Below are 20,336 nucleotides of genomic sequence, written 5' to 3' on the forward strand. Positions count from 1 at the left end.
TATTAAGCGTGCAGGGCAACCACCCAGTAGAGCATTACAATAATCTAGCCTTGATGTCATGAACGCATGAACTAGTTGTTCCGCATTTGTCAATGAGAGCATATGACGTAATTTAGATATATTTTTAAGATGGAAAAATGCAGTTTTACAGACACTAGACACATGACTTTCAAATGAAAGATTGGTATCAAAGAGCACACCCAGGTTCCTAACTGACGACGAAGACTTAACAGAGCAGCCATCAAGTGTTAGACGGTATTCTAGGTTATTACGTGTGGAAGTTTTTTGTCCAATAATTAGAATCTCTGTTTTTTCAGAATTTAGTAGTAGGAAATTACTAGTCATCCAATTTTTGATATCAACTATGCATTCTGATAATTTTGTGAATTGGTGAGTTTCGTTAGGTTTGGAAGAAATATAGAGCTGAGTATCATCAGCATAACAGTGAAAGCTAATTCCATGTTTCCTAATGATATCTCCTAAAGGTAGCATGTACAGACTGAACAGCAGCGGTCCTAGTACTGAGCCTTGAGGTGCGCCATACTGAACTTGTGATCGATAAGACATCTCTTCATTTACTGCTACAAACTGATAGCGGTCAGATAAATATGATTTAAACCATGCTAATGCAATTCCACTAATGCCAACATAGTTTTCTAGTCTATTTAAGAGAATGTTGTGGTCAATGGTGTCAAATGCAGCACTAAGATCAAGTAACACTAATAGAGAGATACAACCACGATCGGATGATAAGAGCAAATCATTTGTGACTCTAATGAGAGCTGTCTCAGTGCTATGGTGCGGTCTAAATCCTGACTGGAAATCCTTGCAGATACCATTTCTTTCAAGAAAGGAACATAGTTGTGAGGATACTGCCTTTTCTAGTATCTTCGACAGAAAAGGTAGATTTGAGATCGGCCTGTAATTGACTAATTCTGTAGGATCAAGTAATGTTTTTTTAACAAGCGATTTAATCATAGCCAGCTTAAAGGTTTTTGGTACGTATCCTAGAGACAAAGACGAATTAATGATGTTAAGAAGAGGATCTATGACTTCTGGAAGCATCTCTTTCAGTAGTTTAGTCGGTATAGGGTCTAACATACATGTTGTCGATTTAGATGAATTAACGAGTTTGCAAAATTCTTCCTCTCCTATGGCAACAAATGAATAAAATTTTACCTCAGGGAGACTATAATGCACTCCCTGATGCGATGCTGTTGTAGACGGTTGCATAGTTATAATTTTGTCCCTAATATTATCAATCTTATAAGTGAAGATGTTCATAAAGTCATTACTGCTGTGTTTCTTGGAAACTTCTGGGCTTGAAGCTTTCTTTTTCGTTAGTGTAGCCACTTTTTCAAATAAATACCTTGGATTATGTTTATTTTCTTTTAATAGGGTTGAAAAATAAGCAGATCTAGCAGCTTTTGAAGCCTCTGTGTAAGCAATCGAGCTCTCCTTCCATGAAATCCGAAATACCTCTAGTTTTGTTTTCTTCCAGTTGCGCTCCATTTTCTGGCTGCTCTCTTAAGGGGCCGGGTGTGCTCGTTGTACCACGGCGTTGGACTATTTTCTTTAATCTTCTTTAAGCGAAACGGAGCAAGTGTGTCGAAAGTGCTGGAAAGGAGAGAGTTAAAAGTTTCTGTTGCAATATCAAGTTCTTCTAAGCTATCTGGGATGCCGAGACGATGAAACTGATTAGGAAGATTATTGATAAACCAATCTTTAGTGGCAGAAGTAATAGGTCTAACATACTTGTAACACGGAGTTGGCTTTGCAGCCTTGGCTAAATGTAATTTACATGAGACTAGATAATGATCTGAGATGTCGTCGCTCTGCTGCAGAATTTCAACAGCATCAACATTGATTCCATGTGATATGGGGAGATCATTGTTTGCAGATGATGGAGCATTGTGGAAAAGAGGGAGAAATGTGGAATATGTAATTAAAAAATGCAAGATGCAATTAATCAAGTAGAGAAGTGGGGGACAGAATGGGGATTTAAGTTTTCAGTGGAAAAAACAAAAGTTATGTTCTTCACAAGAAAGAAAAGTCAGGGATTGGTATATGAAATTGTATGGGAATAAGTTAGAGAGAGTTGAAAGTTTTCGTTTTTTGGGAGTATATTTTGATGTGAAATTAACATGGAGTGAGCATATTAGATATGTAATTGATAAGTGTAAAAAAGTTATAAATGTCATGAGGTGTCTTAGAGGATTGGAGTGGGCTGCGGATGTAGCATCGCTAAAATACATATATATATATAGCCTTAATAAGATCAAGAATAGACTATGGAAGTATTGTATATGGTTCAGCAGCCAAATCTGTGTTGGCAGATCTGGATGTTATACAAGCCCGGGCTTTAAGATTGTGTGTAGGAGCGGTTAGAACTTCCCCAGTATGTGCTGTTTCTGTTTCTGACCCCCTGCCTGTTTCCTGGATTTCGTCTTGTCTGCTGCCTGCCCTGATCTCCTGCCTGGTTACCTTTACGCTGTTGTCTGCCCTGCTCCACTGTTCTCGCTGGTACTGGCCCTTGCCTGTCGACCTTGTTTAATCTGAATAAACCGTTTGCAAATGGATCTGACTGAGTCTGATTAATCGCAACAGCTATATTTTTAAAAATAGAGTCGGCTCTTCAGATATGCGAGCCAGCTCTCGTCGTTCACCTACAACTGTTTCTTCATAATTTTCTTAGTTTTTTTCTAATCAGTTATGTACATTAGGGTTTTATGTTACAGATAATGTTGTTAAATTAATGCTTATTGCATTTTTTAAATGTCAACATGTTACCATGATGGTGTTTAATGTTTGTATGAATGACACTGTGCAGCTTCTATATATTAGTATTAACTTTCAGGTGGAAGAGCTGCTTATGATGAGCTTTGATTGATCATTTGACTCTCATTACTGTTGTGATTGTTGGCTGTCAGTGTATTACAATGGAACAAACCAGATATTAATACTTCAAAAAATCAGTAAATTAACATTATATCAGATAATGAAATACGATTTATTGCTGTAAAATTATATACGGTTAAAAGTCTGTAAAACCTGCATTCAAATCCATTTGCCCCCTCGGTTTGAACGGGCATGATGCCTCTGCTATTTGTATTTTACAATGAAGAAAACCATGAAACATGGCTCCAAATCGCTGTGGCTGGAGAGTTTCCTGCTATTGTCAATGAGTGGCTGAAACAGCATCAAGAGGAAACCAGTGCGTTGTTATGAAACTCGGGTGTGCAGTCATACAACCAACGACACAGATCTGTCTCTACTAAATCCAAGTCATTCCAAATGGGTGTGCACATTCAAGTGGAGGCAGAAAGAGGAAATTAACACTGTTTACGAGAATTTATATATGGACGATTGTCTGAAGAGCAGAGAAGGAGGCAAGCAATCCAGATTGACAAAGATCTGGCTGCTCTTTAGCACCAAGGTAGTTTCCATCTGACACAGTGGGAGAGCAACAGCTGTGAGGTCTTGCGATCCCTTCCAGAGCAAGACAGATCAAATAATATCAGTGAGCTTAAGCTTGGAGCGAGATCAACCGCCGATGGAAAGGGCTCTAGGGGTCCAATGGTGAGTGCAGACAGACACTCTCAGTTTCAAGACTGTCCGTACTCTGTAAAGGGCAAATCATAGTAGACGTGGCTGTGGGATTTTGTCAGTGATCGGCTCAGTCTATGAGCCTTTCGGGTACCTTCCAGTCAAGCTCATTTTACGGGAATCATGCAGGACAATTTATAGCTTGAATGATGAGATTCCTCCAGCTCTTGACCAACAAGGATTGAATGGGTTACTGATCTGGATCAGATTAATGCGTTTACAGTTGACTAATGTTTGAAGCCACGCGGTTTTGGACAATCTGTTCAAGCACAACTGCACAATTGTCAGATTCCAGTGAAAAGGGATATGGCTCTGTGTCCTAAATTTGATTACAAAATAGTCATAGCTCATGTCACCTTTCTTCTTGGCAAAGCCAGATTGCCACCCCTCAGAACAGAACATCAGCTTAATTTGAAGGAATTGTATTTTTCGACTGTTTTGAATTTGTAAACACCTTAAATATAACTACCTATTGTTTTATTTTTGTTTGGTTATTGTTGAAGTCTACTTCCCCATATTTCTCTTTCTGACAGGCGGAAAGCGCGGCTCGGCTCGGCTGATGGACATGAGGTCTCTGCTGACACTGTCAGGTAAAAACACAAGAGTTTATGCAGCATCATCTTATTGTCTGATAATCGGTTTCTGATTCTGTTAATATTTACTACATTCATTTTGGAGCTTAATTCAAACCAACCAGTTTGCAGTTTTCATGCAACAGAAGAGGCAAATGATTTAATAAGCTTTGTTTGTCTGGTTAAATGACATTAAATTATGATAAATGTTGAAAAATTTCCAAAAACATTATCCAATTTTATTGCAGATTTCAGAGAAATGTGAATTATATTACTAATATGATCATTTTATTTCACTGCCAATTTTTTACAAAGATCATTTAAAAAGATTTATTTTCAAATAGTTGTTGTATTTGTAGCCAATATTTTTAACAATTTATGATGCACAATATCAGCACAGCCAGGCCGCATTAACTATAGGGTTTGCGGGGCCGAAGCCCCAAGACCCGAGCAAGGAGGGGGCCTGTGATTGGCTGTGGAGTAGACTGGCCATCGGGATTACATGCACTTTTCCGAGTGGGCCAATCGCCAATACCCCACTCTTTAGTTAGAGTTAGAGTTATTTGAAAGAAAGGACCACAGGTGCTTAGGAGGCTATAGTTCTCGCCCTGGAGCGTCGGTCAGAACGAAGGACAGGAGGCAGGAATCAGATTGAACATTTTACTCAACTTTCTTTGGCAGCACAGACATACATTAGACAGCGATTACAGGTGCAGATTTGAATGCAGTAGTTGCTTCTCAGCTTATATTAATGGGAATGGTAAGTTGACAGTATGTACTTGAGTGTATGTGTGTAGTTTTCTCATAAGGACGTACACAGTTATTAATGTCCAACACAAACACTGCACCGCGACTTCGCGAACAGTCTTACTGTGGAGAGCGCAGCTGTTTATGTCACGTGCATTTCTCATGCACGATCACTTCCAGCGCATCCGCTAATGGCCACTAGATGTATAAAGAAAAAAAAGGATCATAACAACGGTGTTAAACTAAACCTTATGATCATTGACACTTCTCAGTAGTGTTTGACATAGTTGTGTTGACCTGATCAGACCGTGTGGCTAAAATTATAAGATGCCGCATTTAGAGCACAACCTGCAAGAGTGTATGCTGGCCAGTGTGTGTGAGAGAGACACTGAGTGTGAATGAGTGAGAGATGGTGTTTGAAGAGACACTTATGGCTCGTTTCCACTGAGCGGTACGGTACGGTACAGTTCGGTATGGTATGCAATTATTTGCGTTTCCACTGTCAAAAGTTGTGAATGCTACCAAAAAGCCGAACCGTACCGTACCACTATTTGGGTACCCTTCCGTTGGGGTACCTAGCACAGTGGTACGGTACCAACGGGTGGAGCTAGACTCACTGCAGAACGCTGATTGGTTGACAGAGTATCATCACTTGCGCGTGCTACAAGGGGAATGACAACAGAAGAAGCGCCATTTTATTATATACAGTTGGAATATAATACTACGGTTATTCTTTCACGAAATGTAGTTTTAAGAGTTTTTGAGGCGAGAATGTAGTTGTTTAAATCTCAAATCTGCGGTTTATTTATAAGGATTTATGATAATTTGATCCATTCCAGGCGATCACCGGGCGCTCGGCGCTCATGTTCCCCGCCTGGAACAGCCTTTCCTCGGCTAGTCGTTCTGACGTTTGCCGCTGACTCTGTAGTGGTAATTTGTCTTGTGTATATCTAACGGGTGATCTTTGGTCTCGTGAATTGATAATTCGTTCATATATTTATATATCATTGTTTCATATATTTAGGCTATAACTTTTCCGTTGTAACGTTAACGTTAGACTAGCGCTGAATTTGTATATTTGACTGAATTGTTTGCTTTATTTCTTATTGTATAACGTTAGCTTCTTGTAACGTTACCTTTTACTTATACTTTTATAATGGCTATTATTGATAAAACTGAAATTTAACAAAAAGAGATAGGGTTGAGTTTTGTCATTTTTTATTACAAGATTATCACTGTAATGTTGTTTATTGCAACATTTGTAAAAATGCACATATTGCCTGGAATATGTTTAATATTTTTTTAAATTTAAACGAAATGCAGGGTTGTGTTTTATTTTTTCGTTTTGTTATAAATAGGCTAACGTTACCGTTAAACATGCTGTGAATAATATAATCAGGTCTATACATTGCCTGAACCACATTTGTGTGCCTATAATGTTTAAAATTTATTTAAATTAAAACGAAAAGTGGCAGAGTGGTGTTTTATAACATATTTCGTTTTATTGTTGCCTAAAAAGTACATGCAGAGCGAGCTGAGTGACGCTTTCACGAATGCGCTGTTCCATTTGGAGAATTACCGGACTCGCGTCCTCAGGAGTCCTTCTGCTGAGAACTTTACATACTTGGTATTGAGAAATGCCTAATGTCAGCAAGGACAAGGACTGCTGTATGCCATCCATTGGTGTTTACTTTGTCGCTTTCTTCTTCGCGCGAAAATGACGTTGATGGCTTCTTTCCGGCAAACACCACGCCTATCAAGTAGGGTACTGTTGGCGGTGGAAACGCTAGCTGGATCATGGTTTACTGACCCGACCCGAACCGAACCGTTCTGTACCGTACCGTACTGCTCAATGGAAACGAGCCATAAGGCAAATCAATTATTTTGCCAATACAGCTGTATTTAAAATTTAACATGTGGGCCCACAGGGCAAATTCCGCCCAATAAAATAATGACCATGGATGGATTTGGTTAAATTTCCTGGTCAGGAACTGAAGAAACAATATGAAAAAACAAAGAATGAAAAGAGAAAAATAAAAATAGAAAAAAGTGCCACAATTGCGCAGCGCATAACATATCTGACTTTCTTTGCAGCATAACACGTCTGCCTTTCTTTTCAGCATATCATGATGGAGCTGATCTATGTCAAAAGTATGAAATATTGTCTTGTAACTTTTGTCAAAGTGGGTTGAGTATTGTCCAAGATGCCTAATAAATAGTGGGTTGATAGTGGAACTCAAGACAAAGAGATAACTGAGTTGAATTGACTAATTATAAGAGTACATTGGAAATTTATCATGAGAAAAATGCAAAAAGTTGCAAATAATGATGAAAAGTCAAATTTATGAAAAAAAATGAGAATATATAGATTAAAGCACTGCTGTTAATGAAAGCAGAAAGGACACCACTCAGCCCACATTACCTTTCTACAGGTAACAGCGAGAAGGACAATGGGACAGATGAGCAGATGATTTAAATCACATGTTGTTTTCAATAACAAAAATAATTAAGCTTTAATTTACAGATAGCAGCAGCTCAATTCCAGGAAGGATTCTGGAACAAGTCTAACAAAAAGAACCAGTAACTATGCTTTGTAATTTCAGAAGAAGTGATCAACAGAGTGACATTTGAGTTCATGTCTCTCAACTTAAAATAAACCAACTAACTTCAGCAACCCCCCACAACTGAAGTGAGGGATCAAGGACATGCTGACAATGAGAGAAAAGAGTCCATTGCAACGAACGACTCAAGAGTCACCCTGGTGAAAGATGTAAAGATTGACAAAACGACTAACAGAATGATCAAATCCTGAATGGAAAAAGAAGACAAACTTGACCAGAAACACAGTAATGAGAGGAACTGTGCAAAGAAGAGAGAATCAACAGAGATGAGTACAAGCTCAAACAATAGTCAACATCAACCAACTTTCCTATGATTGAATGTTCAGCCCTTGAATAGATTCAGTAGCAACTTAATAATAACCCCACCATAACAAAAATGATTGAAGAGAAAAATATATTAAAGCAACATAGAAAACAATGATAATGAAAAATAGAAAAGAAACTAAAATAATGTTAACAATTAATGTAAGAAATTAATATAGTACAGTGGGAATTAAGACAATTCATGAAGGAAAAATTAGAACTAAAAATAACTTTTAAAATAAATCTTATACTCAGATGAAATTTGTCAATAAAAGGATACTTAATTAATTTAAGGCTACAGTTGAAATTAAAGCAAGTATTAGCAAATATTAGATTTTAAATTTAATTTATAAGATTACAATTTGATTCAATATGCAATTGATTAATATTAAGTAGTACTTATAGAAAGTTTATAGACTTACAAGAAGTTATTGAAATTCAATAACAAACAGGCCCTTGTGAACAATCTAAACGGCACCAGAGGGGGGTCAAAAATAAATATTTGGCATTCACATGACGGACAGATTGTCGAACCAATGAATACTTTTGAATATTCTCAATCGAGATGTGCAATGGTTTTAAACCAGTGCGCAAAGGGGGGAGTAAGGTAAGGAAATTAAAATTTAAAATAAAGTTAAAAGTAAGGCATTTTAAAATAAAAGGCATTTTTGCAAAGTTTTGTGAAATTTGTGGCAAAAACAAAGTTAAGAAAAGAACAGAGACAAAAATAGGCCATATGTCAGTATCCTAGAAGAACTATTAAATCACTTGGTAATGGATTATGTGGACATGATATAGATGGGTAAAAGCAATGAAATCAACAGAGGAGGGGCAGGAACAGGAATTACATTTCTAACAGAGAAGTAATCCTTGGATTGAAAGTCTATCAGAAATAAGGTCAGATTATATATCAAATAAACATATATATTGTATATGTTTTGAAGTATTGTAGTATTGAAGATTAAAAATAAGTTGCATACGAACACAAGGATGTTTTAATAATGATTAAGTTATAATGCTAATGGTTTAAATGGTTGATAGACAAACTTTTAGATCGTTAGATATAAAGAAAGAGAAATGTACATATAAGGAATATGTAAGAGTGCAAAAAGTTGTTCTCTAGAGTTCTTTTTCTAATTGTCTAATGAGTTTATTGAATAACTTTTATGAGATAAATGTAACATTGCTCTGAAGCTTTCTTAGTTAGAGTGATTAAATGAGACATAATTAGTTTATTCATGATAGATTATTTAGAAATTAGTAGAAAACGAAGAAAATGTATTCAGTTTAGTCTTGAACTGAGGAGCTAAAATGAGAATAGGAAGCAATTTGCGAGATTAAAAAGGTAAAAATGGAATTTATTGTTTAAATTTGGTAATAAAATAGACAGTAATTGAAATGAATTGCAATTTATTAGATAGGTGTAAAGTGTTCTGTTCACTAAAATTGACTGACTAAAAGATGGATTCTTCGAATTTAAGAAATTATATTCTCTCATAAGAAGTGATAAAAATAAGAGAGTTATGTTTACCCAGACATATTTTGAATTACTAGTCATATGGATCAAGTAGAACAAAAATGCATAATGAATTAATTAGACAACTATAATAAGCAGATATTTATTATAATGCTTTGTCTGCATTAGGAGAAAAACAATTATGTGAAAAAAGTAGAATGACTTATGTTTGGTGATCAGTGTTGCACTTTTACTAAATAATATTGCGCAGGGAGGAAAATTTAGCAATTACGATTGAGTCAAGAAAAACTTAAGAGCAGAAGTTAAGGAAAACTTAATAAAAGTTTGGAAAATTAAGGTTTGCTCAATAAGGGATATTGAAAGTGGGTTATTATTCTGTTGTGTACTTTGTATATTAAGATCACTAGTTGGAAAACCACGGTTAAACAAATGGAAATGCGGAAAAAAGATGAAAAACTAATTTGAGAGGGCAACCAAATTGATATTTACAAACCCTGGATGTTGATTAAATGACGAATTGAGGACGAAGAAGATGATTGATGAGCCAGACCCTAGAGGATATCTACAACGCAAGAAAACTTTCAATAGTATAAGAGACTTTTATGTTTGATATACTCTACATAACTGTGTCAATAACAGGCAATGCTGAACGTCTCGGTTACGTATGTAACCCTAGTTCCCTGATAGGGAACGAGACGCTGCGTCAAGCTGTGGGAACGCCTCTTCGTGTGTGCGTCATGAAGCACGTATGGAATCAGCCCAATGGAGAGACGGAACGTCATAGGCGGGTGACGTCATCGACCAGGGCACCCCCAAAACACAAGCGCGACAGCTTCTGATAGGCCTGAAGGAAGTGCTAACGGGCATGCTGGGAGTATGGCAGAACGACGCAGTGTCTTGTTCCCTATCAGGGAACTAGGGTTACATACGTAACCGAGACGTTCCCTTTCAAGGGAACTCGAGCTGTGTCAAGCTGTGGGAACGCCAATACCCACGTCGCCATAGGAGCAAATGACCTTCATGTGGGAACTAGCGCACAGAGGACGAGAGCACCTGCGCCCCAGGAGTGGAACTTAAGTCCAATTCATAGAACTTAACAAATGTATGCGGTGAGGACCACCCAGCCGCATCACAAACATCACTTAGCGATACTCCTGACAACAATGCTTTAGAAGCAGCCATACTCCTAGTAGAGTGGGCTCATACAGCCAAAGGTGAAGGTTGACCAGCCGACTCATAAGCAAGTGAGATGGCCTCAACCACCCACTTGCTCATTCTCTGTTTAGACGCGGGACATCCTTTCCTGGGTGGCCCAAAGCACACAAATAACTGTTCTGATTTCCTCCACAGGGCAGTTCTGTTGACGTAAGCGTCTAACGCCCTAACCGGGCAGAGAAGGTTAAGTTTCTCCTGATCTGATGACACAAAAGGAGGAGGATAGAAAGCCTGCAGCACTGTAGGTCTAACAGCATTAGTAGGGACCTTAGGGACATTACCTGGTCTAGGGTATAGAAAAGCCTTAACCATACCAGGCGAAAACTCCAGGCACGAGGGTGCAACCGACAGGGCCTGCAAATCTCCGATTCTCTTAAGTGAGGAGATTGCAAGCAGAAAAAGAGTTTTATACGTGAGAAATTTCTCAGAAACTTCCTCAATAGGTTCAAAGGGGGCCAAAGAAAGGCCCTCTAGTACAATGGCCAAATCCCAAGTCGGCACCCTCGTACGAACTGCAGGCCTCAGCCTCAAAGGGCCACGAAGGAAGCAAGTTATAAGTGGGTGTCTCCCAAGAGAAACTCCACTGAAAGGGACATGGAAAGCAGCTAGTGCCGCCACATACACCTTTAGTGTGGAGGGGGATAACCCTGCAGAGAAACGCTCCTGCAGAAACTCCAGCACTGCACCCACTGGGCCGTTAACTGGGTCCTGCCGGAGTTCTGCACACCAAGAAGTGAAAAGTTTCCACTTCAGGGCATTTAACTTCCTCGTGGACGGAGCTCTGGAGTGAAGGATGGTCTCAACAACCTCAGTTGAGAGACCAGATTCTATGAGCTGGGCCCCCTCAGAGGCCAAGCCCACAGTTTCCACAACTCTGGGCGGGGGTGAAATATCGTACCGCCCTCCTGAGAGAGTAGATCCCTCCTGATCAGAATCTCCAAGGGAGAGCTGTCCAGAAGAGATATTAGGTCCGCGAACCATACTTGGGCCGGCCAGAACGGGGCTACTAGAAGTAGGCTGACCCCGTCCCGGCGAATCCTCGCCAGAACTCCTGGTAGCAGAGCAACCGGGGGGAAAGCATACAGACGTGACCTCGCCCACGGCTGTACCAGAGCGTCCAACCCCAGAGGGGCTGGCTGACTGATGGAGAACCACAGATGACAGTGCGTTGTCTCCTTGGAAGCGAATAGGTCCACCTCGGCGCGACCGAAACTCAACCAAAGGAGCTCCACCACCTCGGGGTGGAGCCTCCATTCCCCCGGCCTCTGCCCCTGCCTCGACAGGGAGTCTGCTACCACATTCAAATAACCAGGAAGATACATAGCTCTCAGAGACCGTAACTTCCCCTGGGGCCACAGGAGGATCTGACGGGCCAATTTGTAAAGTGGACGCGACCGCAGGCCCCCCTGATGATTTATATACGAGACCACCCACATGTTGTCTGACTGAACTAACACATGATGACCTCTGAGGTCTGCTAGGAAGTGTTTCAAAGCTTGGAACACCGGCAACATCTCTAGACAATTTATATGCCATGATAGATGATGGTCCTGCCACAGACCTTGGGCTGGACGACCACTCATGACCGCCCCCCACCCTGTGAGGGAAGCGTCCGTCGTTAGCGTTACACGACAACAAAGAGCCCCCAACAAAAGGCCCTTTGGATAGGAACCAGGTTTCTTTCCACATGACCAGAGCACGAAGGCAGCGCCGCGTGACTTTGAACGTGCGGAGCGGATTTCCCCTCGGGGAGAATCCCTTGGTCCGGAGCCACCACTGCAGTGGTCTCATGTACAACAGGCCGCAAGGTATAACGTTGGACGCTGCTGCCGTCAGACCCAACAGTCTCTGAAACTGTTCAGTGAGTAGCTGGCCTAGCTTTACTTGTTTCATAGCTGAAAGAATCGAAGCGATGCGGGTCGGAGAAAGTCGAGCCCGCATCGAGATCGAATCCCAAACGACACCCAGAAAAGTGGTCTTCTGAGAAGGAGATAATACACTTTTCTTTGCGTTCAGCCTCAACCCCAACTTTCTCATATGAGCGAGAACAACATCTCGATGCTGAACCGCCATCTGCTCTGTCTGAGCTAAAATCAACCAATCGTAGATGTAATTGAGGATACGAATGCCCTGAAACCTCAGGGGCGCAAAAGCTGCATCCATGCATTTCGTGAAAGTGCGGGGAGATAAAGCTAGGCCAAATGGAAGAACCTTGTACTGGTACGCCTCGTCCCCGAAGGCGAACCTCAGGAACTTCCTGTGTTGTGGAAGGATGGAAATATGGAAGTACGCGTCCTTCAGATGTATCGTGACAAACCAGTCCTCGGATCTGATTTGTGACACGATCTGCTTGATAGTGAGCATCTTGAATTTTAGCTTCCCCACCGAGCGATTCAACAGGCGCAGATCTAAAATTGGACGCAACCCCCCATCCTTCTTTGGAACGATGAAATATCGGCTGTAAAAACCTGACTCCAACCTGGGAGGAGGAACCCGTTCTATAGCCCCCTTTTGAAGGAGCGCTTTCACCTCTTGTTCCATTACCAGAGCCTGCTTGGGGCCCACCACTGTGGGCAGAACCCCTCTGAATTTTGGTGGACGACACCTGAATTGGATAACCCTTTTTTTACTGTGTGCAGAACCCACTGAGATATTTTTGGAAGGCTTTTCCAATCTGCCAGAAATACTACTAAGGGTACCAGTCTCTCGAGACTGGCCTCTGGTGTAACTTGAACAGCAGGGACAGGGACAGGGAACGACTGGCTTAACAACCGACAGGGAACGACTGGCTTAACTGCTCTGAAACCCTCCTCAGAGGGGGCGAGCGTCCCTCGGGAAAGCGCTCGCTGGGACCGTCTGTGCCCCGGCATGAAGGCGGGGTTGGCAGAACGGGCCCCTGAGGGCACCAAAGAAGAGCGGGCACCGTGTAATGCGGTGAACACCTCTCTCCCACGGCAGGGACCACCCTCAGTGGCCAGTGGCGTCAGGACTTCCTCTTTGCCGAAGCCTTCTTAGCCATAATAACTGTCCTCAGATCAGTTTTGCCAGAAGACTTCGGCTGAGAGTGCCGCGTCTGGTCCCACTGTTTGTAAGGTTCTGTTTGCGCCCTATGTGAGGAGCTGACTGACGGCCTGGACTGATCCCGCCCAGCAGTACCGGGGACATGAATTTTATGAGGCATACATTTCTGAAACGCTGCTGACTGTTTCTTCTCTTCCTGAAATCTATCTATGACAGTATTGACAGAATCACCAAAAAGACCATGAGGAGAGAGCGGAGCGTCCAAAAGCAAAGCTTTGTCTTTTTCTTTCATAACAGAGAGATTTAACCATACATGCCTCTCTGCGGCCACCAGGGCTGCCATTGTACGGCCCATTAGCTTGGCCGACTCCTTGGTGGCGCGCAGAGATAAATCTGCAGCCTGACGCAGTTCGCGAACTACGTCAGTGCTGACCTCTTGAGTGTCACTCACATCCTTTAATAAGTCAGCCTGGTATGCCTGCAAGATGGACATCGTGTGCAGGCATGCCGAGGCTTGACCGGCCGCCGAATACGCCTTACCCACTAAAGCTGACGTACTTCTAAGAGGCTTAGAGGGTAAAAGTGGTGCTTTAAAAGAAGATGCAGCTTCAGCAGAAAGATGACTAGCAAGCGCCTCTTCTGCTTTGGGCATCGCCCCATAACCATGAGATTTAGCCCCCACAATGTTTGAATAAGTGGAACTTTGAGGGCTAAAAACACGATAAGAGACCGGCTTTTTCCACGATCTCGAAACCTCTGTGTGGAGATCAGGGAAGAAGGGCAAGCACCGGCGTGGAGGTTGAGAACGGGAAGGCAAAAATCTTTCATCTAATTTAGATTTTTCTCTAGACTCCTGCCTGACAGCTGGCCACTCGATGCTTAATTTAGAAACAGCACGAGTGAGCACCTCCATAAGCTCCTCACCTGTGGGAGAGCGAGATGGCGAATCATCGACATCTCCCGCATCCAGACTAACAACATCCAGATCCTCAGAACTGGATAGTTGCAGTACTGGGGGCTCAGTTCGGGGGGAAGAAACCGCAGAGCGTGCTTCCGAACCCGAGACTGAGGCACTGGATCTAACAGGTAAGGGCTGAGATAGGGCAGAGCCCGTCTCAAGCCCCGCTGTTAAATCCATCTGCGATCCCCACGAATGACGTCGCCACTCAGCCTCGGCATAAGCGGGACCCGATCCGCGGGGATCGCAAACCGAACCACTCTCCTCAAAGAGTGATCGGCGGGACCGGAGCGTTCTAAGAGGCAAACGCTCGCAATGCTCACAATCAGCCCCCTCGAGAGCTGACTGGGCATGCTGCACTCCCAAACAAACAACACATAAGCTGTATGTATCCCCGCTCGTTAAATAGCGCGAGCAGGGAGGAACACACTTCTTAAATTGTTGTTCGCTCGCCATTGTCTCTCAATATAATATACAGTTGTATATGGTAGTATTAGCCCCAAAGGGTCATACTGTCTGGCCAATGTACTGTACACAGTGCGCATTGTGTTTGGGCCGTAATCATCCAGTCGATGTTTATAGCCGATGATATCTGTAGGGCAGTGCCATCTGAGACCTAGGGTAGACTCTTGAACATCAGAAGCATTTCGGGTGAGCCACATTTCAGCGTTATCTGAGCAAGCTTCTTGAGGAAGATGGCTAAGGATGTCAGGGGCATTGCTGGCCCTCTGGCGGATTTCGAAGCCCCCTGATGCCAACAGAACACGTAATTTATCAAGTAAATCTTTGGCATCAGTTTTTGATGATAGACTCTGTAAACAGTTGTCTACATAGAAACACCTGTCTACTAAATTCCTGACATCTTCTCCCTCGGTGCTGTGAGGGCAAACGTTTTTGCAGGGCAAATGTGGCACAACAAGGAGACCATGCGTTACCAAACGGCAGAACCTGCCACTCATAGACCACAGGAGGCACATCACGGCAGAGATTTCGCCACACAAACCGAAGAAGGGGCTTGTCCTCAGGCAGAAGGCAGACCTGATGAAACATTGCCTTTATGTCCCCGCTTATTGCAATGGCATGCTCTCTAAAGCGAAGCAAAACCCCCAGGAGTGATGGGGCAAGGGTAGGCCCAGGAAGGAGAGATTCGTTGAGGTTGCAACCCTGGAATTGGTAAGAACAATTGAATACTAGGCGATTCTTTCCATTATGTTGGACCAGATGATGGGGAATGAACCATGATTCCCCACTCTGTGCAGCCTCTTCCTCAGTCAGCTTACATACTGAGCCTGCCAGTTCGAGCTTGCTCATTTCTGTGATGTATGCTGAGGCCTTGTCCTCATCTTTAGCAAGTCGCTTCTCTGTAGGCTTGGCATGACAGCATCTTTGGTTGCATGGAAAGGTAAAGTATCTATCTTCCGTAGCAGAGGGGTTGCATAGTGCTGAATCTTGTTATGCTCAACACGAATCGTCTTACTTTCCAGAAGTGAGAGTGCCTCTTGATCCTCTCGTGATCGAGTTACGTGTTTCTCTGATTTGAATGGTAGCGTGTCCACCTGCCACAACTTTTCCACATTTCTCAGAAGTTCAGCCGTTTCAGAGTTTACTGAGGTCAGATAACATCTCTGAGATCTAGGGAGCTGTGGTAGACCCCTGGCTGGTCCCTGCAGTGTCCACCCTAACCTGGTCCGTATAGCGACCGGTCCTCCCAGTGGTCCATAAAGCACTGGTTCTGTTGGAGTGATCAAATGGGACTGGTCCGCTCCAATGAGAAGAAGAGGGTGAACTTGATCAAAGGGCTCAAGTGGCAAACCTCTGAGGTGCTTGTACCTTTTCTGTAAGACGGTTAGATGGTAGGAATGATCAGCCAGTCCCAGATTCTGAGCAGTGAATACTCCACTAATGTGGTAATTCAGTTTTGGCTGTGAGGCAGGGGAAATACTAAAGGAGTCAGATGCTCCTTGGAGTACTCGGGTTTCTTGCCTTATTGTTCTCAAGGCCAGTTCCTAAGGAATTCCACGCAGGCCAAGCTTATTTGCTGCCTCGCAGAGGAGTATGGTCCTCTCCGAACCATCGTTGAGTACAGCATAAGTCTCCAGAGCTTGTTCACGATACTGCAAACGAACCTTTACCACCTTCAACAATACCCGCCTGCAGTCCGTGGGTCGATTTAGATAAGCAGTGCCAACTGCGGAGCTCAACATGCATATGCCCTCTTTACCTGCCTTAGAATTTACTTCATGCAGTATCTGGAGGTGTTTGTTTAGGCAAATACTGCAGGGTTTCTTGAGAGTGCAGTCTGTAACAGTATGAGTACGACCACATTTTATGCACCTCGTATTCTCAATAATCTACTTACGGATTTGCTCAGAAGTGAAAGTCTAGAAAGTAGCGCATTCACTTAAGAAATGTTCAGAGCTTCGACAATATGGACAATATGGTTGCACTTTACCTCTGTTCTTGCCTGAGGTGAATGCTTTAGATCCGTGTTCCGTGCTCTTCATCTGTGAGGCAGCTTTGGCCCCATGGAGGATAGTGGCTGGTCTGGTGAAGCGGGCTGGCTTCTCCCTCTACGCCAAGGGTTTCCAGCATCCCAACAAGAGCTCTGATCTGCAGCGCGAATCTTTGAAATGCCTCATGATCACCTCGCTTGATGTCAAGAGCATCCATGACCTGTGCCATTCTTTTGAGTGCTAACTGATGCGGCTGACCAAACCTCTCATTTAAGGCTGTCATTGTGTCAGAGTATGGAGTGGTAGAGTTCAGGTAAGAGTCAGCGATAAGGGAGGCTTCCTCTAATTTAAGATGTTCGACCAATATTTGGTATTTGAAAGGCTTGGAAGCACCAGCTGGTAGTAGATTCTCCAATGATATCTTCAGCCTGGCGAATTCCGCAGGGTCTCGGTGAATCAACATGGGAATACGTGGCTTAGGGCCAAGATAGACTTTCTCCTCTGCTAGCAGCGATGAGGGAAAGATCTCATAAGGCAAGGGTTGCGGCCGTTTGTATGGCATTTCTGGGTGTGTAAGCCATGGTTCAGACTGTGCCACTGATTGTGGAGCATACCCGGATTGTTTCTGATGTGGCAAAGGAACGACCAGCCAGGGTGTAGAATGAGGCCTTAAATATGGAGTATAGGTTGGAGGGCAAGTGAGGGAATGATACGGTGAACTGCCCTGACCCTGTGTATTGTGTGGCATGAGGCTTGTCCTGATATCCCCTCTGTGTGGCCTGAATGAATGATTATGAAATGAGTTTCCACTATCTAGAACATACCGTCCATAGTAGGGCTGTGCTACTGCTCTTTCAGCGGCTAGTTTCACTGGGTTTGAATAACTGACAGAAGTAGTGTAAGTGACTGGGAATTCATGCTCTTTCCTAGCTCTGTAAGGGACATCAACACATACAGGAGGTGGTGGTTCAGGCCATGACTCATCCTCTTGAGGACCTTCCACTGCAGAGAAGGAAACTAGTAATGATAAGTGAGGACGAAAGGCTCGGTCATCTTTCAGTAATAAGTGTGTATCTGCAATTGAGATTTCCTCCATGGTCCCATGGCATTTGGATAATACATGCTGCTGGTGCACTCGATCGCGTAAACTTTGTATGAGCTTAGTGTCTTGGCCAAGCTGAGCTTGAATGTCCTCTAATTCGGTATAGAAGGCTCCCCAATCATCTCTTGCTACATAATGACTTCCAGGTCTGGCCGATGCTGGTCCCGCTGAGTACATAATTCTAGTAGTTTCATCACTCTCTGCATCGTACTCCTCTTTGAGTCTAAATGTAGTCTGTGCTGCAGTATCTTCTGTATAAGAGGAACTCAGTTCTTTGTGGCCTGTTATATTAACTTGGTAGTCTGACAAATAGGTTGGTAGTCAGACTTGCCGTTTTGGCCGCACAGATTCTGAAAGGGCTTCACTAATTTCTTTAGAAGTAGCCATCCTTAACCAAGGTAAGCACTGATATCCGGCTCGAAGGATCAATATTTGAAAGAAAGGACCACAGGTGTCAGAAAGTCTTTTATTTCTTGTCGTTTTATTTTGAAATTGTAGTGATGTCATTTCCTTTCTGAGTGCATCATTTCCTTATTACCGACTCCGCATTCTGTGGGATGGTAGCTCTCGTGTGCGTAACCTAATCGAAAATCACACAAACACATATGTAACTGTTGTACACTGATGCCTGTACTCAAACTTCAATAGTTAAAGTTTGCTGGAATAGTTTCTCCGTGCCCTTCTCTTTGACCAGAGCCCTGTCAAAGGAAACTGTCAGACCAGTATTATCCCTTCAGAGTATCGTACTCTATCACAACAGGTGCTTAGGAGGCTATAGTTCTCGCCCTGGATCGTCGGTCAGAATGCAGGACAGGAGGCAGGAATCAGATTGAACATTTTACTCAACTTTCTTTGGCAGCACAGACATACATTAGACAGCGATTACAGGTGCAGATTTGAATGCAGTAGTTGCTTCTCAGCTTATATTAATGGGAATACTAAGTTGACAGTATGTACTTGAGTGTATGTGTGTAGTTTTCTCATAAGGACGTACACAGTTATTAATGTCCAACATAAACACTACACCACGAACAGTCTTACTGTGGAGAGCGCAGCTGTTTATGTCACGCGCATTTCACTTCCAGCGCATCCGCTAATGGCCACTAGATGGCCCCCTTTGCGCTACCTTTGTAACATGAGTCATGATTCACCCAAAACTGACTGAGTGCAGCCGTCTCATTTCAATGTCAATGAAGCTGCAAATTAAAATTAAAGATGCTGTTTCTTATTGCAGAAATAATCTGATTTATATTTTTATGTCACAGTGTTGTTGGCTCTCGTAAGAGAAGACAAGGGAGAAAAAACAGCAGGTAAATAAACACATTTTCATTGTGCACAAGATCAGAGGAGCTGAAAGGGTATATGTGGTAAAGGAGAGTGCCTAAAGATGATCAGATCAGCCTGATCCATAAAACATCATTATATCATTATATATAGGTCATTTATAATGAACCTCCAACCTGTTTCAAGGTAATTCCTGTCGTGGTTCCTCGAGAAGGTTCACGTAAACGCCACAGGGTGTATCCGCTGAAGACTGGACAGCCTGACTCCTACATAATAATAAAAAACAAATAATTATAAATATAATAAGTACCAACAATAAATATAATATAACCAATAATAAAAAATAATTTTCTAAGATCCCATTGTTAGAAACCAGCAGCTTAAGTTTATTTTTAACAAGATTACTTCTGGCACATTAAAAAAAATATATATTCTTAAACAACCATGTATGAAGACACATCATGTTCATATTCCAGGATGACAATATCCAGATTCATCAGACTCAGATTGTGAAAGAATGGTTGGGAAAAGCTTGAAGAATCATTTTCACACATGAATCGGCACCTCTGAGTCCAGACCAAAAATTGATTCACATCTCGATTGAAAAAAAAGTTGTGATGTTATTTCTATCAAGATCTTGTATTGTCAATGCAATAGTCCAGCACTCTGTAAAGTCTCCTCCAGCACATCCCAAAGACTTTCAATTAATTTAAGCTCATGATTCATGTGTGAAAATGATTCTTCAAGCTTTTCACAACCATTCTTTCACAATATGAGCCTGATGAATCTGGATATTGTCATCCTGGAATATGAACATGATGTTCTTCCTACATGATTGTTTCAGAAATGAAAAGCTACACACTCCATCAGTTAGGGTTAGAAGAACTGTTGCCAAACATATAACATGTTAGAAACATAATAATCACTGCAATAATGTTCCAATCATAGACTCTTAATCATTTGCCTATTTTAATCCA

The 20,336-nt window shown here is 42.4% G+C and overlaps 1 protein-coding gene across 1 annotated transcript in view; it reads left to right on the top strand.

The window, feature by feature from the left end:
- Window positions 1–20,336, top strand: part of LOC143727017 (uncharacterized) — a 122,339-nt gene that overhangs the window by 26,626 nt on the left and 75,377 nt on the right. Inside the window, exon 8 of the mRNA XM_077219258.1 lies at window positions 4,140–4,196. Coding sequence (XP_077075373.1) covers window positions 4,140–4,196 — 57 coding nt within the window. The remainder of the gene's footprint in view (window positions 1–4,139; window positions 4,197–20,336) is intronic.

The sequence above is a fragment of the Siphateles boraxobius genome, unplaced genomic scaffold, assembly GCF_051911475.1.
Source record: "Siphateles boraxobius isolate OS27281-9 unplaced genomic scaffold, OSU_SipBor_1 12, whole genome shotgun sequence".
NCBI lineage: Eukaryota > Metazoa > Chordata > Actinopteri > Cypriniformes > Leuciscidae > Siphateles > Siphateles boraxobius.